Source organism: Cricetulus griseus, chromosome 8 (assembly GCF_003668045.3).
Source record: "Cricetulus griseus strain 17A/GY chromosome 8, alternate assembly CriGri-PICRH-1.0, whole genome shotgun sequence".
NCBI lineage: Eukaryota > Metazoa > Chordata > Mammalia > Rodentia > Cricetidae > Cricetulus > Cricetulus griseus.
The window spans coordinates 54,550,989-54,576,793 of record NC_048601.1 but is presented as its reverse complement, the minus strand read 5'-3'; the positions used below and the strand labels follow the sequence as shown (position 1 = coordinate 54,576,793).

At 48.6% G+C, this 25,805-nt stretch overlaps 1 protein-coding gene across 2 annotated transcripts in view; it reads left to right on the top strand.

Annotated features, from left to right (window-relative positions):
* The first annotated feature begins 414 nt into the window (after positions 1-414).
* Positions 415-25,805, top strand: part of Mgll (monoglyceride lipase) — a 99,281-nt gene continuing 73,890 nt past the window's right edge. The window contains exons 1-2 of one of the 2 annotated variants that reach the window (XM_035448873.1): positions 415-424; positions 914-1,058. In XM_035448873.1, coding sequence (XP_035304764.1) covers positions 415-424; positions 914-1,058 — 155 coding nt within the window. Of the gene's footprint in view, positions 425-913; positions 1,059-25,805 lie in introns of those variants that run through there. The other variant, XM_035448874.1, reaches the window with a different exon arrangement.

The following is a 25,805-nucleotide window of genomic DNA, read 5'->3' as shown; positions in this document are numbered from 1 at the left end:
CACCGGCCAAGTCCTCGCTGTGTGTGGCATGCCGATGACAGCCGTGGGGCTTCTTTCCCCAAGCAGTCGCGGGCGGGCAGGAGGCAAAGTTTGTCGGAGAATCGGGGTGACTTTGCTCGGGGACCCGCATCTGCGCGAATGCGCGGTGCCGCGGAGCGCGTCTCGCAGCAGCTCCGGGCTGGGGACCGGTTATCCCTCGCTCCCGGAACCCCTTCAGGGGTGTGTTCTGGAAAAGTGGTGACATGAGCTAGAGCTGGAGCGGCAGGAGGGAGCAGCTCGCACCCCTGCAGCCCAGGCGGGGAGGGCGCAGACCCCGCGGTGCTGCCCTGCGGCCGCGATGAGGGAACAGCCCTCGTTTGCCTGGCGCTGATACTCGAGGCTGTGGCGGTAGTGGAATGCAAAAGCCAGGACGGAATGGAAACAGGTTTGTCATGGCATCTTTGGCATTCAGAAGGGAGAAATCGCTGGGGGCTTGTCACTTACTTATTATGGCCCCTAGAATCCACTCAGTGGAGATTTTAGGAGAGATGGGTTCCTGCAGCTGGGGCTTTATACCCCACGGAACTGAGTGTAATTTCCCCTTGATTACAGCTAAAACAGTCTTTAAGATGAAGTTTCCTGAGATTTGAAATAAACACAGATGGGAGGGGGCTGTAATGAGGCACTTAAAAAAAGGACTTAAGGACAAGTGTGAGTTTTCAGACTTGGAGAGGTTTGCAAGAGATGTATGTAAATATATATATATATATATATATATATATATATATATATATATATATTTGAGGTGTTTTTTCTTTTTAACTGCTTAAGGAAAAAAAAAAGCCACTGTCCTGACCCTGAATAAGGCTTTCTTTCCTCCCCAGTGGACATGAGTGAATTTCTGACTTTAGAATATGTCCACCTTTCTTCCAAGGGCCAGAAGACCTCAACAGGATGCCTGAGGCAAGTTCTCCCAGGCGAACTCCCCAGAATGTCCCCTACCAGGACCTGCCTCACCTGGTCAACGCAGACGGACAGTACCTCTTTTGTAGGTACTGGAAACCCACTGGCACACCCAAGTAAGTTCCCTCAGAACCCACTGAGTGGATTCTAGGGGCCTCCTCCTTGGTGGCACCTGCTTCTCTTCCTTGGTCATCATGGGGTCCACCCTTTCTGTGAGTTCCCTCCAACGCCATTGACACCCCTGGCACAGTGGTGGTAGCAGAGTTGAGAGGTGTACTTAACATAGGATTTTCTTAAGAATGAGGGATCAAGAGTTCTCTTTTCACTACAACTAGGATAGGATTCTACTGTCTTTTCAGAGATTCACATGACTTTTTTTTTTTTTTTTTTGGTACCAGAATTAATTTCCCATTGGAAGCATTCATTTAAAAGCAAACCTAACAATTAAAGAAAAAAAATGGGCTGAATTGATGAGAAAACTAAAATTATGTGTGTGCGTATGTACCTTTTAACCTCTGCTGTCTATTCCTGCTTAATCCTGAGGTTCAGAGATGATACCCAGCTGGCTGGCATGAGAGGGGTCTGGTGTTTTTCTTCTGGCTCCTTGCCAGCTCAGTCACCCTGTCCCTTCCCCACCTGAATCCAGGATTTGCCTTGCTGTTAGAAATGGGTTGGGGCTGGGTACAGCCAGACAGCTGCTCTCTTGCCATTCTGTTCCTCCTGGATGAAGCCCTGTTTGTTGGTGTTATTCAGGCCAGAGAATATTTGTGGCAGCCTTGGCCTGGTGAAGTCACTGTTCCTGTTCCCTGTTTCAGAGGAGGCTTACCTGTTCTATGGGCCTCTTGTCTCCCAGGGTCCTGGTGGGTATGTATTCTGTCTCCCACTGGGGCTCTGGGGTTACCTAGTTGAGTGACTTTCTCAACCAGGTGTGTGCAATCCAGCGGGCTTCCTGCTAACAACACAGAGGTAGCGACTGTTAATATCATGGCTTCGGGGCAGTTGCACCAGTTATGCTGTCTTCAGTGTGTTAACCACAGTGGGCAGTGGTGCACAGGCTGGTAGATGCTCTGCCCGTTCTTAAAGATGTGCTGTAGAGGAGAGTGTGCTGGGGTGTGCAGGTGTGTGGAGGTTGGAGCGTCGGTCCCCCTCGTTAATCATTAATTCTCACTCTGACTTACCCAACACGGGCACCGGACATTGTTTTTACTTTCTAACAAGTCCTTATACAGTGAGCAGCTTGATCACTACTAGAGGGGAAACGGAATGAAAGTCCGTTGTTGATGTCCAGCTGGAGCCTTTGGAGGCTTTGTTGGTGGAGTAGTGACAGTGCCCCAGTTCACAGTAGAACACAGAGGGCCTGCAGTCTTCAGCAGGGGGAAGGGAGATGGTGGGCTGGGCCAGGAATGGCCAAGTTGGCTGCCCTCGCCTTGGCTGTGGGTGGTTTTCACAATCTCCCTACTGAAGTTGTGATGCAGGCAGCTCCCGGCTCACTTGCTTTTGCTCTAGTTAGAGACAGCAGCCCAACATCTTGGCTTCAACTGAACCGGCTCTTGGAAGTCAGCATCCGTCTTGTGATAGATGCGATGGGCATAGGAATGGGGCTGGACAGTGGCTGTTACTGGGCTCAAAGATTTGGAAGAAATGTGTGTCCAGAAAAAAAAAAAAAACAAAAACAAACAAAAAAAAAAAAAACAAGTTAAAGTGCAGGAGGCATGAACTAGAGAAAGCCACAGAACCATTAGCATTTGTGGCTTGGCCACTTCCCATACTGTTAGCTCTGTGTTGTAAGAGAAGATAGACAGGTCCTGAAGATAGACAGGTGCCAGCTCTATGGTTTCACAAATAGCCCAGGTAGTTGTCTCTGGATTCCGCTGTCTGCCTGGCCTGCCACCACCTCCCAGAGAGAATTCATTTGGTAAACTATCTTTGGGACTGGGGACTGCCTCTGATGGAGCCAGTCTTGGGAACATTTCACAACCAGCTCAGACGAATTGAGACCACACTGTCCTGGAAGGCTCCTTTGGAGAGCGATATACATCCTTGTTGTTGATGGGCCTTGGAGAGGTCTTAATGGCCCCTTAGAAAGTGTCATAGCAGCTAGGGTAGTAGAACGGCAGTGGGGCTTAGAGCAGGGGCCTATGCCAGCTGGTAGCCAGGGGTCTCCAGGTCTCAATCACAGGAGCAGATGCTTGACAAGCTTTTGTCTCTCATAGTCTGAGAGACCCCAAAATGTCTTTGCCCACGTAGCACCTTCTGCTTGCCAGCAGGAAGAGAGGGTACCTCAGCCTACCCCTATCCTAGAGCTTTTCCCTTCTCTCATTGCAATCTGGGCCTCCCCTTGCATAACAAGCCTCCTCCCAGTCGGGAGGAAAGAGGGGAGGAAAGGATGAGAAAGAGCAAGGAGGCTGAACCTCCATGCCTGTCCCACTGACCACATGATGTTTCTCTGTTACTGTTAACCTCAGATGTCTGCTCCCTAGAACCCCGGGGCCTGTCTCTGTGACTTGGCATTTGTTAGGTTGCTTTTATGGTCAGCTTGCTGTCCTCCTATTCCCTTCCAGGGGCACCTGATATCTGGAGGACTGGCTCTGCAGGTGCCCAGGCAACAAAGTTACAGGTGTCTGCTGGTCACAAGCTGGCAAACCGGCCCAACCTGCTTCTGGATGCTGGTTAAAACTCCCCCAGGAACAAGAGAACTAGCTGTTCTTGGGATAGTTGGTGCAGCTACAGCGGAAGCTGATCATATCTTTACAAATGGTAAACTCCCCAGACCTTAAGGAAGAAGAGAGCATTCCTGGGATAGTTGTTGCAATATGAATGTGCAAACGTGCTTGTTTTCCATATGGTAGGCTGGAGTCTTGGGTTCAGTTAATCATTACGCCCTTTGGCCACATCAAGGCAGGTCTTACTCATCCAGATGTATTTACAGTCATGAAAATACTGTGTTACTTACTGTGGATCTCATTTTTGTGGAGGACCTAGTACGGTTCAGAGATTGATCTAGGCCCTGTCCATACCTGGTCTTTTCAATGTCCACACCAATCCAAAGGGAAACAGTGTGGTTGCCACTATGGCTGCTTTCCCAGGAAGGAGCCGAGTTAGAGAGTCATAAAGCATCTAGCTGCCTGGAGAGATGATGCAGTCAATAAAGTGCTTGCTGTGCAATGGTGAGTGAAGATCTGGATTCTGGGAGCAGTATAGGGACCAAGCACATGTATCTCTAGTGCTGGGGAAACAGGCAAATTAGCCTTGTCCTATTCACTGAGCCTCGGGTCCCAGTGAGAGACCGTGTCTCGAAAACCAAGATGGAAAGCTTCCGAGGTTGGCCTCTGCCTTCTACACATATGTGCATATGTGCATATATACTCTCTCTGTCTCTCTGTCTGTCTGTCTGTCTCTGTCTCTCTGTGTCTCTGTGTCTGTCTCTCTCTCTGTCTCTGTCTCTGTCTCTCTCTGTCTCTGTCTCTGTCTCTCTCTCTCTCTCTCTGTCTCTCTCTCTCTCTCTCTCTCTCTCTCTCTCTCTCTCTCTCTCTCTCTCTCTCTCTCACACACACACACACACACACACACACACACACACACACAGTGTTGGGAATGCCCCTGCTGGGTTGCTCCTGGCTCTTCAGACCCTGTGTCAGTTCCTCTTCTAGACACACTACCAGTGCTTCCAGGTAGTGCTTCCTTAATTAATTCTTACAATTGGGGGTTAGGATAAGGATCACTTCACAGGGTGAAAAGAAAAGGGAAAGTAATCCACCACCACTATTTACACATCAAAAGTGGCCTGTTGATTAAAGACACCTGTCTGCATCAAAAGTGGCCTACTCTGGAGAAAGAGGAGAAAAACAAGTGCTCACACTGCCCCAGGTGACAAGCTGCCTCACACAGACTCCATACACTTCAACTACTGGTTCTTTGGCAAGCTCCCTCTGATGGGCAGGGTCACAGACACTGACCTATGGATGGGGTCAAGAGGCCATGAGTATCTTCTGAACTAGGCATCCATGGCTGCTCCATGCCCTGGGGTTACCTTTTTGTTCCTTTCACCAAGTGGTCCTCAGTTCCTACAAAGTTCAACTTTGAATCTGGAGTGAGAGTCACATAGCTGTTTTCCAAGAGCAGTGAGTGCACTGGGTGAGGATTCAGTTGTTCTGAGAACAATGCTGATTTGGCGATGGAGAAGCCCCTAAAGTGCTCATCTTCTTCCTGTGACTGAGGCTGGAGTGTACTCTGTAATTATAGGATTACCCAGCTCTGCCCCGACCTGCTGGCTCCAGGCAGGAGTGCCTCTCTTCACCCGCCTAGAGCAGATGCTAAGAGGATGGGGTTGAGCCAGGCCCCAGCACTGTCTTCTCCAGCCTGATGGTCTCCTCGTGTTCCATGCTCTTGGTCTCTAGGTTGTTCTTTCATGCTTTGTTTTCTGTGGCCACTGTGATTCTAATTAAGGGAGCCTCCACACGTGACCACTCTAGCCCCAGATGTCCCGAGGCACACAGATCAGTGGGCTGGCCTGCATCCTGGCTGGAAAGCCAAGCCTTGTGTTTTGCAAGAACTGAACCTTTCCATTGCTAGCAGTAATGGATGCCTGCGCCACTCAGACTCCAGAACCCAAGCCTTCCAGTGTCCTTGCTAGATGTGCCCTTCCCCCATGGTGCTTCCTTCTCTAGCCTCCCAGTGAGGCCAGGCTCAGACTGTGTGCCACCTGCACCATCGTCAAGACTTTTCTATGTTGAGATGGAGTATAGGGTGGAGCTATGGGGGGGGGGTGCATGGGTGAAGGACTGACAAGGGTGATGTTTGCTCATGGCCCGTGTTCGCACACCATGCTCGTTGCTGGCTCTGTGGTAAGCTGGAGCTCAATTGCTTGCTGTTCTTCTCCAGCTCCCCAGGGTGGGGGTCTACTGAGAGACCTCTGTGCCCCCTTTCCTGGATGCCTTGGCTTCTCCTTTATCTGCCTTCCCTCTCCATTTGGATTGTTACCCAGTGCCAACCTGAAACATTTCCTCCCACCTATGCAAATTTATCTGGAGAAGAAGCCACTTGCTAGAAGCTTATTCAGATGTCACAGTCCTTCCTCCCGCCTGCCCCATAACACCCTCCTCACACTGGGCATGTGACTATCAAGGATGAGGGTCCCTTCCAGCCATCTGGAGATAGGTGGGGAGATGAAGAATTGGAATCGCTGCATTGTCCACCACTTCTGCCTTGTAGAAATTCTGTTCTCAGAGGTCAGCCTTCTTCTCTCCCTTTTCAGTTTCCAAGCAGGATGTAGGCCAGGTCTTCACCCCTTTATCTCCTGTTTGCTTGTGTTCAGGGCATCTGCTTTGCAGATTGTGTTTTAATGTCTCCATCTCCTTGCACCCCTTCCGAACTTACGCCACCTGGGGCTAGGCATCACCACTCCACTCTCTTTACTTAGCTTACATCTACCTGGGGTGCCTTCACATGGCTGGTCTGTGCTGCTTTCTCGTGACTTCCATAAGAATCAAGATGGCCAGGTTTCCATAGCTCAGCTCTGGCACATTAGTTCTGTGATGAACGATAGTTGCTCAGGCTTGCACTAGGTCTTCTCTGCATTTCTTCTTTGCCTACCAGACTCCCACTAACAGGTCACTTTGCATGGCCATTTCCACTCGCCAGGCATATGAATAGGTGGGGAGAGGGAGGGCAATGGCACTCTTCCAAAGGAAGAGGAAGCTCTGTGTGCGTGTGCGTGCGTGCGTGCGTGCGTGCGTGCGTGCGTGCGTGCGTGTGTGTGTGTGTGTGTGTGTGTGTGTGTAGAGCTACCATGTGGCAAAGGCTAGGGAGGGATCCCGTGAAACTACATGCCATGGGTGGCTTCCACCCCAAAGGCTGGTAAGCAGAGTCTGGGCTGGATTTCAGCTTTTGCCCTTTCACCCAGTGCCCTCAACAGTGTCTATCTTCCAGAAGGAAAGGCAGGGCAGAGGTGCCAAACATAAAGCCAGAGCAGCGTGGCAGAGTTGGTCTGTGTCTTCACTGCTGTCTGGCTGGAGATTCTGCTAGTGAAATGAGAAGCAAGGAGGGCTGTCCCAGAGGCGATGGAGATGAAGAAGACAATGACTGTCCCTGCTTGATGACCAAGGGCGTGGAGGGAGGGAAGGTCATCTACAGAGTCTCACCACTTGACAGGAAGAGCCCATACCACCCAAGGGCCCAGGGAGCACAAGTGTCACCTGGCCACTTAGTCCCCAATCAGGAAGTACTGGGACACTCGCTGGAGCAGATCTGGAGTGAGCCACCACGGTTCACACTGTCGCCTGACCACAGGAATGAAGACTTTTTGAGCGCCTTTGATTTAACACCTGTTGCCTCCCAGACAATCCTGAGCCTGTGGGCCCTACTGTGCACATTCTGGCAGCGCTGTTATTTTTAATCCCTCACCTCCGTTTAGAAGCACCTCTATTCTTTTGCCTATTTTAAGGATTTCCACAAGTCTCTTTCCCTTGTAGGAAGCTGTTATTTTCCTGCTGGTGTGTTTGCCTGTGCATTAGCAAACCATCTTGCTTTTAAGTAGGCCGTCCCTTCTGGGCTGTTTTTTTTTAAAGACTCTGGGAATGGCAGAGATTTTTCTGGTGGGAAGAGTAGAGGCTACTGCTGATCTGGGGTTGGTTTTCCCAAAGGCTTCGTTAAGGGATAAATTCTCCCAGTTGCTGTAAGAATGTTCTGCAGATACAAATCTGGCTTTGTGTGGAGTCTGAGGGGGCAGATAACAAAATAAGCCCCTTTGTGAATGGAGGCCTGTCCTCCATCGCCTATTGGCACCTTTAGGTTCAGATTGCAATCCCAGGAGCACTTTGTCTGTGCCTGCAAGCCAGGCTCTTGATGTCTTTGTGTAAAGGGGGGAAATGGTCTTTAGTGGTGCAAGTTTTCACAGCTGAGATTACAAGATGACCCTTGTCCTATATTTTAGAGTCATCCAAGGTTCCTGTTGGGTGGTGGTTCCTTTCACTTCTCAAAGCCCTGTTACTGCGGGGGCAGGGTGGGACTACTTAGTAATCGTGGGTGAAACTGGGGTGACACTTTGCGCTCTGTGTTTGAGGGCATCATTAAGAGCCATGTGCCACAGGCCGCTCCACCTGCAACTGTCCTAGGCTGGCATCTCCTGCCATGCCTACCAATCCCTTGGTGCTGCTGGCCACCTGGTTCTAGTTTCATTCAACAGATCCTTGTGGGTTCAGTGATGAGAGAGCATGCCTCCCCTTCCCCAGTGAGAGCCACACTAGATTCTATATGGTTGGTCTTAGTGTTATCAGCATACCGGAAATAAGGAAGGGGAAGAAAGAGGGAGGGAAGGAGGAAATGAAGAAAGGAAAGGAGGGACACAGGGAGGAAATACAGAAGAAGGAAGGGGAAAGGAAGAAAGGGAAAAGGGACACAAAAGCTGGTAAAACAACAAAGCACTGAATGTCTTTTTCATCACAGGTTTTCCTTAGCCCTGGGGACTGAGAGTCATAGAGTGTGCTGGTTACTTTGTCAACTTAACCCAAACTGGGTCATATTCGAAGAGGAAACCTTACTTGAGAAATGCCTTCATAATATTGGCCTATAAGCAAGTCTGGGGGGGGGGCACGTTTTCTTGATTAGTGATTGATGAGGGCCCGGTCTGCTGTGGGTGGTGCTATCCCCTGGGCAGGTGGTCCTGGAATATATAACACAAACTGAGCAAGGTTCTTGCCCTGACTTCCCTCAGTGATGGAGTAGTGGTAAGACAGGATAAACTCTTTCCTCCCCAAGCTTTAGGTCATGATGTTTATCACCAAAGTAGAAAGGGAAGCCACATAGGAGTTTTTGGAGAGGAAAAGGGAGGAAATGAGGAAATGCGTTGTTGGCCACCTGTAACTTCTGACTGAAGTTTCCTTGTCAGAGCAGCTCAGTTTCCCAGGTTGTTCACACACATCACTGCCTGTAGACATTTGTCCCCATCATCCTCTGCTTCCCTCATGGCACTGGTCACAGACCTAAGGAGACCACAATAATGACTATTCCTTTGTGGGTGTTTATTAAATTGTATGCATTACCATGGCTTTTAGGTACTGAAGAAACGTAGTGCTTACCCCCCACACATACACTGCCTTCTTCCCATACTCTGCCCCCTTCCTTGCTTCAGGAGAGCCCATTCTGTGATTTTATGAAATAGATTTCCTAGCTTCCACATGTGAGGGGGAACATTCAGAACTTGTCTGTCTGTGCCTGGCTTATTTCATCTTACACAGTGTCCCTCAGTCCATGCACATTGCCATGAACGATAACAGTTTTATTCTTTTTTTTTTTTTGAGGGTGAATCATGCTCATATTTTCCTTATCCATCCATTCTATTCAGTAAACCAGAGCTTGCTGTGAGTCTCTCTTTGCTGTACACTGACCCCCCCACCCCCTTTCAGGGATATACCAAGGAGTGCTTTATAAATGGATCATTTGGTAGTTCTATTTCTAGTGTTTTGTGGAAGCCCACATCAATTTCTGTTGGCCACACTAGTTTATATTGCCATCAAGAGCATGCGGCTAGCATTTGTGTTTTGTTAATTTTTATTCATCCTTGTTATTATTTGTCTCATTTGTGAGGTACAGTGTGATCTTTCTTGCCTAGAAGGACAATGGACAGCTGCCAGAGGACTACACCTAGCAGCCAACTCTAGCTTTAATGAGACTGGTTTTCAGTGGTCCCAGTGTTAAGCATTCTCAGTCTGCATATGGGTTTCTCTCCATTATTTTTGAAATGCTTGAGGTGCGTGGGGTGAGGCTATCACAACAGCACTACAGCACCACTCACCGGGTCGCAAGTAGGCAGGGTGTTAGGGAGCATCTTTTCAGTTGCTGTGACTCAGTACATGGTGGGGGGGTTGTTGGTCTGTGAGGGTTCTACCTGGCAGGTCTCTGTTGCCCTTGGCTGGACCTTTGGGGTCTGTGGTGGCAGCCAGTGTGAGTATAGCAGGCTGGGAAGGTACTTGCTGGTCACAGATGGCTTTACTCACAGGCCCAGCAAGGGGGGCTCTGGTAGGGTCACCCTAGTGCTTCTCCACTTGGCTTTATCCTTCAGATTTGTGCTTTGAATGACACTATCTCAGGGTCTGTTAGCCATTTTTCTGTTGCCATGTCAAATATCTGAGACAAGTAAAATTAAGAGAGGAAAAAGTTTATTCTGGCTTACCCTGGTTTGAATGCAGGGCTCCTTGGTCTAGCTGCTGTGGGCCTGTGAGAGCCCAGAGTGTCGGAGCTTATCACTTAAGAGCTTCTCCAGGAAAGAATTCATCTATTGTGTTCTGTTCCATCTTCTTCAGTGTTCCCCCCCACTTCTGGAACAAAATAAGACACCAAAGTGTTTTTGTTACAACTCGGGAGTCTGCCTCCCTGTGTTCTCAGGGGGATGACTGGGGAGGGCGATCCCCAGCGCCTGCCATGGAGTTTTAAGAAAGGAAACATTGTCCTCAGAAGGGCTAGGCCATGGGTGTCGTTTCAGGAGTGGGAGTATCTGGAAGAGCCCCCCACCAGGTAGCAGCACTTTGACCAACCTTATACGAGTGTGTGGGAGGCTGCCTGGGAAGATGCAGGGTGTGTAATTGCAGATGGAAGCTGCTTTGCATTTCATCCTTGGAACCATACGGATGCCAGGACCTGGGGGTGGACTTTGCTTCCCTGTTTCAATACTCCACATGTAACTTTCAGGACAGCAGAGGAGGGTCCACAAACACACTGGACCATCCTTCTTTATGGCACAGCTTTCTCCAGGCACCCCGCCTGTGTCTGGTTTCTCTGTGGAGACAGACAGGATATGCCATCTCTGCCTTGAAGATGCCCTGCATGTTGTTCAGGGAGGCAGTGTCAGGCCCCCGGGGAGTCTGCTAAGAAGAGTCAGGAATTCAGGCAGGTTTCTTCTGGGTCTTGGAGGTAAAAAGGAACATTCTAGTCTATAGAGAGCTACTTTTGTACTGGCATGGAGGTGGGAAAAGATATGGGACCCCCCCCCAAACTGAAAAGGGCTTTGGGAACAGTTCCTAGTACACGGCAGGTGAGCACGGAGTGGCTGATTTGGGGGCCCAAATTGGAATGGCTGGTGTATTTGTGTGCTTGGATCCCACTATCAAAATGCCACAGACGGTTGACTTTAAAAAACTGAAATTGATTTCCTGACAGTTTTGGAGCTTGGCAATTCAAAATCAAGGTGTGGGCGGGGCTGGCTTCTCCAAGGCCCACCCCCCCCATACAGAAGGCAGCCTTCCTGCTGTGTCCTCACCCTGCACATTTGGTTAATTCTGCTTCATTTTAATAGTCTATTTAACTTGTGCAATGACTTAGGCCTGGTGTGTGGGCCTTGGTGGAAGCTGTTGGAATCTCGGGGCACTTGAGGTTGCATGTTGTGGATGGCGTTATACACCCAAAGCAACTGGGTGAATCGTCCCAGCTCCATATGGCTGAGTTTTTAGACTTGGATGAGCAGTCTGCCTTTCCACATCTGTGCTTCTCTGGGGGACCCTGGGGGAAACCCCAGCCTGTGGGGCTGTCCCTTGCTGTGCTGTCTCAGTCTAAGACAAGGGCAGCAGCAGACAGAATAGAGAACACTCCAAAAGCCAGCCCTGTCTCTAGACAGCAAGGGCTCTGACTTAGCCTTCCTGGGGTTCTTCCCCCATGCCTTCTGACTTATTTCAGCCCCAGGGGTGAGCGGAACTCAAGGGTGCTCTTAACTAGGCATAGTTCTCTCCTCTCTTTCCCAGTGTCATCTGCAGCGAAGGATGGTTGTCAGGCTCAGTGATAGCTGACAAGACATAGGAGAACCTTCTGGAGGGTTCCCAGACACACGGCCTTCCTTCCCATCTCTGGGTTGGGCCATAGCACTCGAGTCTGTAGCACCCACCCATATGACAGTCATGAGAGAACAAGACTGATGTGCTGTGTAGGTTTGGAAAGGGCCAGGAATCCTCCGCCTCCACGAACAGACTGATTCACATGAGAGAATCAGCTATGCATCTCAGCCACCACTGGGTTCTGATGCTTTGGGCCAGGTATAGCCAAGTGATGGAGGTGTAAGGAGTGTTTGGGCTGCTGGAGTTTTCAGAAGGGTCCTACTGCACCCAGGAGCGTGAGCCAGGAAGGGGAAGGGCACACCTGGCGTGTGTGTTAGAGGCTGAGCACAGATAACCAGGTTGATGCCGGACACTGAGGACAGATTCCAGCAGGTCATGGGTGACCTTGATGTCCACTCAGCCTTCTCCCACACGGTGCATGACATTGAGAGGGGATCTGTTCTCCACTTCCAGCCTGCGGGTTTCTGGGGGGGCTTTACCCAGACTGCTCAGAAGCTTCATCGGGCACCAAAATTAGCCTTTCCTATTTTTCATTTTCCCCGGCCATGGTGATTGGATTGGGGATGGGCAAGTCTCCTGTGTGAGGCAGCCATTGGTGAGACAACCCCATGGCTCCCTGGGCAGGAGAGTCTGTCAGCCTGAGCTCTGAGAAGCCATATAGAGACTAGGAAAGGGAAAGCAGGTCACAGCCATATTGCACCTGCGACAGGACTAAGCTAACAGTTACATGAGCCACTAGGTGTGGAGAGAATCATTACGAGGCTGTTGGCTCTGGTAGGGAGGTTGATGCCGAGGAATTTACAGGGCATTGGAGAGCCACCCTAACAGTTTTGTGTTCCTGTGTTTTCCTTCTCTCTCCTTGTCACGTACAGAGTCTCAAACCAGAGACTCATGGGACTGAAATTCTATCTTAAGACACCGGGCAAAGAGCAAGCCAAACCAAAGCTAGACGAGGGGGGAAACAATAAGATTGGGTCAGAAAATGATAGAACAGAAGAGAAAGATAGAAAATAAATCCACAGTTGGCTATTTGAAACCGTCAACAAAATTGACAAAATTTAAATTAAATTGATTGAGAGACAGAGAGACATACAGAGAGAAGACTTAAATAATGGGATCAGGAATGAGAGAGAGGTTATTACCAAATTTTCAAAAACAAAGATAATTATAAAAAAAATAGGGAGAACAGTAAATTGGATAACTTAGGCAAAAAATGGAGAAATCTATAGGAAGATGCAGATTACCAAAACTGACTCAAAAATACACAGGAAATCTCAGTAGACTTATAACAAATAACAAGTATCTACCCAAAAGAAAAGAGCATGCCCAGATAACTTCACTGTTGAAATCAACAGACAAGTGGAGAAGAAATGCCCGCCCTTCATAAACCTTCCTAAAAAGGAATACCAAGCCACCACCAACAAAAACAGGAGAGGGAATTCTCCTAACTCATTCCCAGGGGCTAGTATTGCCACCAAAGACATCACCTGGAAAGAAAACGGAGTCAACCTTTCCTATGAAGATAGAAGAAAAAAAGATGAAGTCTATAATGCAAACTTGATGACCTGAGTTTGATCCCGGGAACCTATGTAAAAGTGCAAGGAGAGAAGTAACTCTGCAGTTAGTCTTCTGACCTCCATACTACATGTACCATGTTATACATGCACACACAGTTATAACAAATAAAAAATAAACTGTAAAAACCAGCAAACTGAATCCAGTAACACTGGAAAACAGTAAGCAGACAAAAATCTTTACACTGGATGAGATGGGTCCCGGGAATGCAAGGATGGTTAAATGTCTGAAAATGTACAACGAAACCAACTAATTGAAACAGAAACTACACAGTCATCTTGATGTGGAAGAGGTATTTGACAAGATCTCATCACTTTTCAATACTTAAAACACCAAGTACCCAGAGAAAGAAGGGACCTGCCCCAACCCGATAACAGGCAGCTTTACAAAGCCCCACAGATGACGTCAGACCCTCACATGCCTTTCCCCTGAGGCGAGGAGCAAGGAGAGATGGCTGCCTCTCACAGTTTGTCAGCATTGCTTCAAGAACAAGGTTCCTCCACCCGCTGCCCTGGTGGTACAGCTAAGACAGTAGCTGTGCTTTAAATACAGGTGGGCAGGGCTGGGAGTGCAGACATGGTCAGCTCTGGGGTGTGGAGTTTTGATGGGGAATTTTCATTCTAATTTTTAGATTTTTCTGTATTTCTAACATTTTGCCTAAGGACCACCGTAGGGGAAGGTTTTGAAGGGCAGTATAGGAAAGCCAGATCTGAAGGATGGTGGGATCAGAGTGAAAGAGGATGTGTGCCCCACTGGGTACTGGACAGCATCAGAGGCCGGGTGAGGGCAGAAGCAAGGGCCAGAGACAGTGATGGGCTGGAGATGGCTTTGTGTGCCTTGTGTGGTATTGGGAAGACCTTGGACACTTCCAGTGGAAGTGAATGAAGAGAGAAAAGCAGAGATGCTACTGCTGAGACCGCAGGAGATCCAACATCCAGAGCATGTGCCAGATGAACCAAAACCAGGAGGCAGAGAGGAGAATGGCAGGAGAGAATATCACTAGGAACCAGGGCGCTATCCAAACATATTCTCTCCTGGCCTGACAATGTCCTCTTCTCCTTAGTTACAAAGCAGGCAGTGTGGGGAAGATTGCTAGGGTGGCTGGTCACACTCCTTTGGGTGACTCTTCCTCAATGAGTTAGGGCCTCTCAGAGGAACAAGGGTGTTGGGTGTCAATAGGCTTCCAGCAACACCTGGATGGCCTGTCCCCTCTTCCTAGGAAGAGATGCACAGGTGGTTGTCAGCATTGGTCTGTACACCCACCATCCACCCTCAGCCCATCCCTCAGCCCGTTTTGTCTACCCGAGACAGATGAACCTACCTAACCCTCCCCAAGGGTATTTACTTATGAGTGAAGCATTGTTAAATACTGTCAAAATTTGTTAAAGTTAATCATTAGCGGCTGAGATAAGCATTCCTTTCATATTTGTGTTTTCTTTAAGCTAAGATGCTGGCAGCTGGAAGAATTTGACTCCATAATTGATGATTGTTAGTCTCGTATCTGATGCCCAGATGCCTCAGCTGGAACACCATCAGCAGATAGTGGGGAGCCAGTTGTATGGTTGTGGTGTCAGCCGGCTCTCTGCCTTCTCTCTACTTCTGCCATCCTTGATTATTTTAGTTGTTTCTATCGTTTCTGACCCAACTGGAACCCTCCACACACCCTCTCACTGCTGTTGCCTCTGCTGCTATAGCTTAACACTTTGAAGAAGTGACACAGCGGCCCCAGCTGCTTGCTGCCTAAGCATAACTCTGGCTCTAGAAGGCATTAGACATTTTCCCCATCGCCAGCCCCAGTGAACTCCAGCAGCAGGCATCTTAATGTAGGCCAGAGGTGGCTAGATAGACAAACATGCTTGTCACCAACAAATTCACCTGGCTACTAACAAATATTTCTTGATCATCCACTATATGGCAAACCTTGTACTGGGACTTAGGGATGTAGAAACCTTTCTGGACAGTGGTGGTGCACACCTTTAGTCCCAGCACTTGGGAAGCAGAGGCAGTGGATCTCTATGAGTTCAAGGCCAGCCTCGTCTACAAAGCTACACAGAGAAACCCTGTCTCAAAAAACAAACAAAAAGAAGGAGAAGAAGGAGGAGGAGGAGGAGGAGGAGGAGGAGGAGGAGGAGGAGGAGGAGGAGGAGAAGAAGAAGAAGAAGAAGAAGAAGAAGAAGAAGAAGAAGAAGAAGAAGAAGAAGAAAGAAGGAGAAGAAGAAAAGAAAAATCTTAAAGGCCACAGGCCTACCTTCCAAGAGCCCTCAGCTAGGAGAAAGGCAGATAGAGAAGACACTGGTGCCCATGCCAGGATCTGGGGTTGAGACCAGCTTTCTGTCCTGAGAGGTTGGAGAGCATCACAGAGGGGGATTCTTGGCAGTCTCTCTCTCATTACCCTGTCTGCTTATCTGGTACATTGCATACCAAAAGTGGGCATGGCCGAGTTCTCTCCACTGAGATAACAACTTCAGAGAACCTCCACGGTTCACCTCAAGAGAGGTATGGAAGGCATGTGTTCCTTGAATACATGTCTTTCTTAGGCTTCTTCTGTCTCAGTTTTTATTTAAGCCTGTGTTAGTTTTGGCAAAGTGACACAAGCTACTCAGAGGCCAGTGTGTGCTGTGCTGCTGGATACTTCTTGGGTCTTGTGGCTCTGGCTCTTGTACTTCCTGCCAGGTGATTAACATAATTCTTCTATTTTATTGCTGTAGGAAGTAGGTCTCAGGCACACACCACTGAGTCGCAGCAATACAACCTGAGCCCATAGCTACCAGCTTTGGAATCTACGCTCTGTCTCTAACACCAGGCTGTGTGTGTGACCCATAGTTTTTTTTTGTTTGTTTTTTTTTTTTTTTTTTTTTTTTGTATGTGGGCCATAGTCTTCTCAAAATGGGAAACGGGCACTACAGTCTCATTTAATATTCTTATCTTTTTATGTGTATGGATGTTTTGCCTGCATGTATGTATGTGTACCACTTGTGTGCAGTGCCTGCAGAGGTTAGAAGATGGTGTCAGATCCCCTGGGACTGGAGTTACAAATGGTTGTGAGCCACCTTGGAGTGCTGGAAATCAAACCCGAGTCCTCTGGGAGAGCAGAACCTGGGTCCTCTGGGAGAGCAGCCAGTGCTCTTATTTGCTAAGCCATCTCTCTAGTTGTGGTCCGCCAGTCCTATTTGATAGAAGACTGGAGCTTGGAAAGGCTTGGTGGCTGAGGTCTCACGCTTAGGGATGGCAGGTTTGGACAACCTGTTGTCCACACTTTGTCCACCCTGCATGAGTGTCCAAATCCAGCGTCTGCTCTCTTGAGGCCAGCCTAATACAGCTGGCCATTTAGGTCACAGCTGAGCTCAGAGGCTCCATCACATGTCTAGATGGGGACATTTTCCCCACCTCTCTGCATGCTCCATAAATTCCTAATTGCTCGCTGCCATCCGCTTGGCATTTCACCACCCAGAACTTGGAGCCATCTGCAGCCTTGGGGAGTTCATGCTGTTTTCCTTCCAGGAAAAAAAAAAAAAAAAAAGATTACATAAGATGAAGCCCATCGCCTTCTTATAGGATGGCAGGGAGCCTCCTGCTGAAGCGACCAGGCTCAGTAGCCCTATCTGCTTCCCTGTTATCTTGGTTTCTGAGTTGCACTGCTTCTGTGATCTGGGCCCATCTCCCCAGCAGAACCTTTAGGAAGCATCTGTGTACTGTGGCTGTGAGACACAGACCCGCCCTCACCAGCATTCTTCTGAGCTCTGTGTTGGATGTTTTGTCCTCCCTGGGAGTAGGGATGCCCTGCAGAGGCCAATATACCAGGGATTCCATTCCAGCCCACCTCCTCCCAGGGGCTCTTGAGGATGGCTTGGCCCAACTGCTGTCACATCTTCCCCTTCCAGGGCCCTTCCTCCACCTGCTTCTCTGGGGCAGGCTTTTTCTGCTGCTGCCAATAAAACCACCTCTGTATTTTACGAACATTTTCATTACAAACCCTTGATAAATGGGTAGACTTATTGGCTCTAGCAATGATTGCTAGCGTCCCACACTCTGAGAAGTTGGGCGGCTCTCCTAAAATGACCTAGTTCAATCCATAGTGGGGGGTGGGGGTGCAGTGGGGAAACCTGGCTTGCTCATGGACACGTGGAGACACATACAGGTGACCTTGGCAGGGGAAGGGAGTTGTTCCCAGAGAGGTGGCAGTTGGCAAGGAACAGGGGTCAGGGAGCAGAGGGAGAGAGGGTCAGCCGACAACCATGGTAGCCAGGTCAGCTTTGAGCAGAAGTGACATTTGAGTTGGCTCTGGATAGGAACCCACTGGCCAGAGCTGAACTAGGCCCTGAGACTTTGCAGGCCTCGAAGTCCACTGGCAATGAGGCTTTCTGGCTCCCCATCCACTGAGGTCACTGAGGCCACTTTGTAGGCTTGACTTCCATCCAGCCACTTAGTGCCATCGTTTTGTCACATGGCTCCAGGTGGATTTTGCCCTGACCTCAGCGTTCGCCTGCCTGTTTGTGACTTTCGCAAACAGCTGTTTTGATTCAGTGCTATTCATCTTTGCTTGCTTTTTTTTTTTATATATCTTCTGTCTCCCCACTTTAATTCTACCTCTTAAAGAACTAATGTGGCTGGAGAGATGTCTTAGTGGTAGGAGAATTTGCTGAAGAACAGGGTTCAGTTCCCAGCACCCAAACCGGGCAGTACACAACCACTTGGAACTGTCGCTTTCGGGGATCTCATGTCCTCTGCAGACACTACGCTGGCATGCACATAACCCCACACATACACATAACTTAAATTACTAAAAGTAAATCTTGGAAGTAAGCCGTGTTCGAAGGCAGGGTGTGAGAGAGCTGCCATAAATGGGTGACCACAGGAACAAAGGAAACCACGGCGCTGGCTCCCAGCTCTGCACAGGAACCCGCCTTGGGTGAGACCCCCCCCCCCAGGCCTGAGGGCTCTCATCTGGAAAGTGGACAGACTGGTGGTTTGCACCACCTGCCACCAGGCCCTCACACTAAGAGCCTAGGCATTGGGTGAACCTGGCCATATACAGCATTTTCCTGCTGTGTTGCAATGTCATTAAATGCCATCTTAGAGGCTGAGAGATGGTATTCTGCACGCATGGATTCATCACATGGGCTCGACCAAATAGAGAGCTCATCCAAGTGATTGAGCCTCCAGATCCCCTCAAATTTCTTTTTGCTCTGTCTCCGTTCAAAAGCTGCCCTCTGTGAGAGTGTTGTTCTCTTCCCATGTGGTTCATATGGGGTTGAAATGTTTCAGATGCATCACTCATCAGCTGTGGTTTGCTGTGAGTTTGGCCGGTGTCTGGGGAAAGTCAGGTACAGCTGGACCAGGGCACCCCTTCTCCCTAGCCTGGAGAGGGGCAGCTACCATTAGAAGCAAGAACTAGGACAGCCCCTTTCTTCCCACCAGTCAGCAAGGATGCTCGGCTTGGGAAGGAGCTGTAAGGGCAGTGGAGTCAGTTAGTCCCACCACCGACACCTGGCCTCTGGCTATCCTTTTTCGGGATTCTCAGACAGCTGTGAAGCTCTTCATTAATGCATCACGTGATTTCCCACAGACCATTAATGATTTCCCAGAAGGCCAGTTCCCGATATTGATCTGGATGCTGCTCCAAGGAGCCCTTTGGCATCGGATCCTTTCTGGAGCCAGCCAGGGCCCTGGTGAGCCCTCTGAAGAGATTCCACATGCTAATGAGGGGTCTGGTCTCCTAGCCCCAATCAGTGCAGAGCCACTTTCTCTGAAGACAGACCACTTCCAGAGGTTGCATCCCCAAAACACACCAAATGGGTTTGAGACAGGAGACGCCTGATACTGGAAGAGTAATAATCTCCAGAGAAGTTTCTAAGCTGGTTTATGGAAGGCAATTACCCTTCCCCTTCACTGGAACTGACATGTTTTCTGCACCTCTCAGAGAGTACAGGAGGAAAGAAATGTGGAGAGGATAATTAAGCTTAATGAGGGAACCCGGATGTCTGTTCCTCTCAGTATTATAGTGCTCCGGGCCCCAGCACTCTCGGGCTGCTCATTGCCTTTTGCGTTTTACTACAGTGACCAGGTAGAGCCTGAAGGGAGAAAAATGCCTCTTACTAAACTCTTAGACATGGTGCAGTCGTGTGCTGCTTAACAAAAAGCATGCTCTGAGAAGTACCTGTTAGTCGGTTTCATCATGCCATCTCGTGTGTACTTTCACAAAAGAGAAATGGCTACGATGGCACTGAGTGATGCCATCTTATAGGACACCATCCTGTTATGTGATCTGTCTTAGACTGACTTCTTGTAAAATGACACGTGGCAGGATCTCTTAATTCTTTTTTGCTGTTTTCATTTTCTAAATTTTAAAGCACTAAGAAAATTAAAACTGTGGTATTTATGGGATGTCATGTGATGCAGGTATGCATGTCACAGTATTCATTCAAGGTGGAGACGCCCTCTCCTAAAACGTTTTTAAGCTCTTTGTGAGGAAATGCATTTAACCTCCTCCCCTACCCCTTTTGAACTGGACAACCCTTCACGGCCACAGAACTCACTTCTGTGTCTTGGCACCCACTGTGTCGCTTTAAATTTAAACTCTAGCGTCTCCACTACTCCAGGAAGCAGTTCCGTGTCCTGAGGGACAGGACATAATGTCCTTGTATCCTAATACATTCAGCTGGCTAGCTCTCCTCTCACTTGCTGCTGTGTCCGGCACAGTAAGATCTGTATCTAATTCAAACGTGTTCTCAGAGCCTAAGATAGCTCCTGATCAGACAAAGTCCTCAGTGGCTCTTTTTCCCCCTCGCTCAGTCATAGAAATGGAAGCCAGGGCCTCAAGCATGTTAGGCAAAGGCTTTACCACGGAACCTCATCCCTAACCCTTTCAGCCAGTTTTTATTAACAAAGAAATAAAGGACTAACAGCTGTAGGTCTCAGGCTGGTGATATGTATGGGTTCTCCTGCATCAGGTTGCAGCTGTAGCCAGAGCAGCCTTCTGGTCACTTGCCTGAGGTTTCGTTTCCACTAGGGAAAAAAAATAATATATACATATACATATACATATACACATACACATACACATACACATACACATACACATACACACACACACACATATATATATATTGGAAAATGCATCACCCTTTGTAATTAACTGCAGTAGTCTGTGGCTATGGCTAATCCTGTAGTGCTTCGTGCTGCAAACCTTACTAAACAGGAGGCTTGTCTTAGCTCATGGCTCCAGTCCAAGGATCAAGGGCTGCATCTGCTGCTGGCTCTGGGTAAGAACCAGGGAACACCCGTGTCTCTGGTCTCTCCTTACAAGGTCTCCAAGCTTCAGTCATCCCTCTCCATTGGCCCTAGCTACCCTGATGGCCCCTTCTTCTAACTGAACACCCGCATTGAGCTATGTCCACCCTCCCAGTACCTCACCATGGAGATAAAACTACTACACTATTGTGTGACAAAATGTTCCCTGGGGAGACACAACACACATGTCTACTCACCCCAGATTAGGGATCCTATGACAGACCAAAGCATAGATACCACCAAAGTCCAGTTTGGTGAACCAATGAGTTCTGTTGGGTGGAGTTGCTTACAGGAATATAGGTGAGGGGTCACTTCTAGCAGCAGGAAAAAGACAGCTGCATCACCAAAGCCCAACCCAGTATAGTGACAGCTCACAAAGCTGGGAACCTGGAGCACATTGTACAGCCTGCTGGTAACTTGGAGAGTATCCTAGGTTCCTTGGTTGGCCTACACCTCTTTCACGCAGCTTAGCGGGTTTCTGCTTCTTCCAGGCAGCTGGTCTGGTCTCGGGAATCTTTGCAGCTTCTGAGAGTCTTCAATGCAGCTCAGCTTTCTTCTGTCTGGGAGGTTCTCTTAGCTTTTATTGCCTGCTCTGACATGGAGGAGCCTAGTGAAACTGGTCAGTTTCAGGGACTTCCTGAAGCTGTTTTGATTTGTTTACCATGTTACTCAAGGAGCTTGTTGCAGGGTAGAATTTTACATACAAAATTCAGGGAAACAAAGCTGGCTCCAAGCACAGTACCAGTGTGCCTCCCTGGCCCTTATCTTCCCTCTCCAATGCTCCCCTCTCCTCTTCTCAGCTGAGGCCAACTAGGGTCTGATGAGCTCCAGTTTCTTGGGGCTTTCTTACCTGCTACAGTACTCAGGCCCCTCAGGGTGAAGCCAAGCTCTGGCTGGTTCCCAGACCCATCTGTGGGTAGCCTCCACTCCCACACTTGAGAGTGGTTTCCACTGGAACAGATAAAGGGTTGTCGGATCAGTTGTGCAGGAAGACATGTTACCACATGTGACCAGCACGAGAGCTGTTTCCTCTGGCTCAGGAAGACAAGCAGATGGGGCCAGGGCTTCAGCAACAGGGACACAGCGGTTGCCAGCTTCACTGTGTGCTTCCTGTCTTGTAGTTCTCAGTGCTGTGTCTACTGTCACCCTCGTGCCATATGTGAGGTAACAAGAGAGTCAACCACTTGTTGTCAGGAGTCAGGAAGTAAGTGATCCTGGGTACACTAACTCCTTCACACCTGAAGGATCTCACCAGTGTGAGGGATCTCACCAGTGTGCTTTGTGTTTGTTAAGGACTAGCAAGTTGGCACTGTAGCAAAAAGAACTCAAGACGTAGCAGCTCCAGTAAGATGGAGGTGAACTGTTGAAGTTCGAAAGATACCTCTGTCCCACATACGTGCTCAGGACCCAGTTTCCTTCTGCTGTGTTGGCCCACCGTTCCTCAAGGTATGACCCACTGACCAACGCTGGTCTTAACTGTGGCATACTCACCCCAGCTGGCAGCCGTGCAAATTGTTGCTCTTTAGAAAGTAGTTTGTCAGGACCTGGTAACGCAGGCTACTCTGCTCTTCCTCCCCTTAAATGAAAAGCAGCGAGAGGATACTGGCACTGAAGGGGGACCATGTGTGTGCTCCAGGAGGCAGAGACAGGGCATGTTTTTTTCAGCATAAGAATGAGGATTACCTTAGATATTTCAAAGCAATAATCCTCGGTCACAATGACCAATACCTGTGTGGCACCAGCCCCAGGTTGAACAAAGAGTCGGTAGGCAAAAATCCTTGAAGGACTCCTTTTTGCATGAGGCTGCTCAATCCACTGTGCAAGCTTGTGGCTCTGGCAGAGTCTTTTGAGATGGTCATTATCAGGCAAGGTGTTAAGAAGCCTGCTTTCATGACTTTCTAGCTTTCCCTCTCATTTTTAACACATGCAAGCACCTTCATTTTGATCCTTTCATATTAAGCATGCCCCAGCTTTTCCTCCATCACCAGGATGCACAAAAATGTCTAGAGCCATGGGACCTGTATCACATCCAGCTGGACATGGTCCACGTGTCCCAAGAGGGGAGGATGGAGAGAGAAAATGTAGAATATTCCTACAGATGAATACTGTCCCATGTGCTGCAGTATACCCAAGATCCCAAACCACGTTAAAAGGAAGCTGGCATCAACGGCCCTTATGATAAGTCTCTGTGTATGAAGGTTTAAATACAGGTGGCCCTAAACATGTTATTATCTACCTATATACATAGGGGAGACTTTGAAGAAAATGAGTAATTGTCACAGAAGATGGACCCTGGCTGCTCTAGCTGGAGACAAAAAGGCACCTATGTGCATGGGCCTGTGTCGTTCCCCAACTGACGTGGAGGGTGGTATTCACTGTGTCATGGTCATTCAAGCAGGATAGCTGGACTGTTTGTACTTTTTGATATTCGTGACTGTTTCACATTGGGAAATCACACAGGCCTGCCAGTCTGTGTGACATCGACCTGTGTGGAGTTAGAGATAAGGGTTGGGAACATGTTGACTCTCCTAGTCTATATATATAAGGAATTTGGAGCTGGGCCTGGTGGTACAAACCTACCTGTAAGCCTAGTTACTCGGGAGCCTCAGGCAGGAGGATCATGAGGTCAGGATCTGATTGGGCCATGGAGTGAGTTCAAGGCCAGCCTGGCCAGCCTTAGTCTCAAAAAGTAAACAGAGAGCTGGAGATGTAGCTCAGAGGTAGAGCATGTACCTGGCATTTGTAAGAGCCCGTGTTCATCTTCTTTGCTGTTAGAGGAGAGAACAGAATTTTGATACCCTAATGTTGTTTTTCCTAATCTGAAAGGCTTTAGGGTATTTGTAAAGTTTTGGGCATGCAAATAAGGAATTACAGCTTTAAGAAAAGCACTGTGCTTGATCTCCATCTTTTAAAAACTGTTTTATTTAATGTGTATGAGTGTTTGCCTGCATGTATGTGTATACCACATGTGTGGGGTGCCTGCATAGGCTAGAAGAAGGTATCAGATCCTCTATAGCTGTAGTTACAGATGATTGTGAGCCACCAGGTAGGTGCTGGGAACCAAACCTGTGTCCTCTGCAGGAGCAGCCAGTGCTCTTAACCACTGAGCTGTCTCTGCAGCCCCTAAAACTCCATCTTTTCACCCTCGGTTTTCTGCCGCTGTGTTAATTCCGAAGATTTGATGATAGACTCAAATCATCTCGGCCAAATTAATTAAGGCAAGCTTTCTTATTTGTGTGCAAGGGCTGTCTCCTCCTGAGGAGGTGTTCAAGAGGTCAGCATTGGATGTGAGGAAGACAAGGTAGTCATAACAACAAATGGTTATAATAATCTTTGAAACAAAGGCAGGGTGGCAAGATGGTTATAACAACTTTTTGAAACAAAGGCGGGGTTGCCATTTCCTGGAATAGGCAGTACAGAACCATTTGTAGTTAAGGTTATAGCTGCGGCATAGCACAATCCTTGAGAAACAGATTTAATGATAAATAGGAATGAACCTAGTTTGTCTTCACTATAAGATGGCTTTCAAGCCTAGGATGGAGGCAGGCTAACCCATGACCTAATCACAACTTTTCAGCTCAGGAAGCATGCTGTGTGCAGAGTGATCCTGGGTTGAGCATGTGACAGTCAAGATAAAATACTCCCTGGGAGACATGGTGCTCTTGGGCATGTTGGAGATTTCCTTTACTTGCAGATATCCAGACTGGAGGCTGTACCTGGGTCTTCCTCAGGACAGCCACATGTAATGGAGTAACCTAAGAGGAGGCTCATCAGATATCAGGATGATTGTCCCAAGATCCTAGTGGGGAGCCACCCTGAAACTGGTGCTCCACAAGGAAGCAGGGACCAGACCAAAGTGGGTGGGGAGATGAGATGATGTTGATAGGTCCCACAGCCAATGGTGGCAGGAGTGAGTGTGACCCAGCATGTCTCCCATGCCTGGGGACTGTATGGTCTGCTGTGTAGTCTCTGCTACCCTGCTTACAGGCATACCAATTGACTGCAGGCCTCCTGGGGCTAGTTTGGATAGCTGGGGGTGGGAGCACCAGCTTGGCAGAACCTGCAGGCTCAGCAGGCTAGATTGGGCAGGCAAACCATGGTGGGGGAGTGAGTTGAATGTTCATTGAGAGATGCTGGCATCATGCTAGGTCATGTGGTAAAATGCATGGAGCTGCTGGGCACCCCAGGCTGCTGGATGCTGAATTTTCCTTTGCTCGCTCATATGGAAGCTCGTCCTTGCAGTGGCTTGTAATTTTCTAGCTGAATGACTTCAGGGTGGGCCCACTTTGGAATGTAATTACCTGCGTGCTGGAGGCTCTACTGAAGTTCATGCTCAGAGAAATGGACAATGCCAGACACTGCGACAGTCACCACAGGGCTCATTACCTGCAGCCTGCAGTTGTTTTGAATGTAGTGTGGTGGCATTCTTCTGTCCCGAAGGCCTAGGAATTGAGAGGGACTGGTTCCAGATGAAGCAGTGCCCTGCTGCCAGTCATGCAGGAGGGACAAGCTTTGTTCACTGGATACCACAAGACCCTGACTTCAACGGCCTTAACCCATTGTTCCATAGAGCTTTTTAATGAAGGTCCAAACAAAATACAAAAGACCTAACTGTGGATTCATTGTGTGCTAAAAATGAATGATCTAAGCAATGATAACTTAGTTCTAGGGGGAGATTGTAAATTGGAGCTGCTTAAAAGTGGCCTTTTCAAAGATGAGCCCAGTGCAGGAATACAACGTGTGGCTGGCTAGAGCACAGGGCTGAAAAAGGCTCCTAGGCTGCCTGGGTTTGGTAGGAAAGGGAGCTATGGTTGCCTAGTGATATTTGCTCTGAGTTTAAGAGGCTGTGAGTGATTAGTGATGTCTGCTCTGAGTTTAAGAGACTGTGAGTGATTAGTGATGTCTGCTCTGAGTTCAACAGGCTGTGGTTAGTGATGTCTGCTCTGGTGGCTCATATGTCACATCTCAGTATTCTAGCTATTTTCTAGGCCTCCCAGGCTCCTAATGCTGGGCTAGGGGCTTTCTCTCATGTTCTCTCCTTTGTCCCCAGAGGCAACAACTCTGGAAATGTTCATGGAACGATGTGAAGGAATTGAAAGCAGGAGTCAAAAATGAAACACACAACATAATTATGATTAATTACATGGTGATTTCTACTTACGTAGAAATGAAAAAATG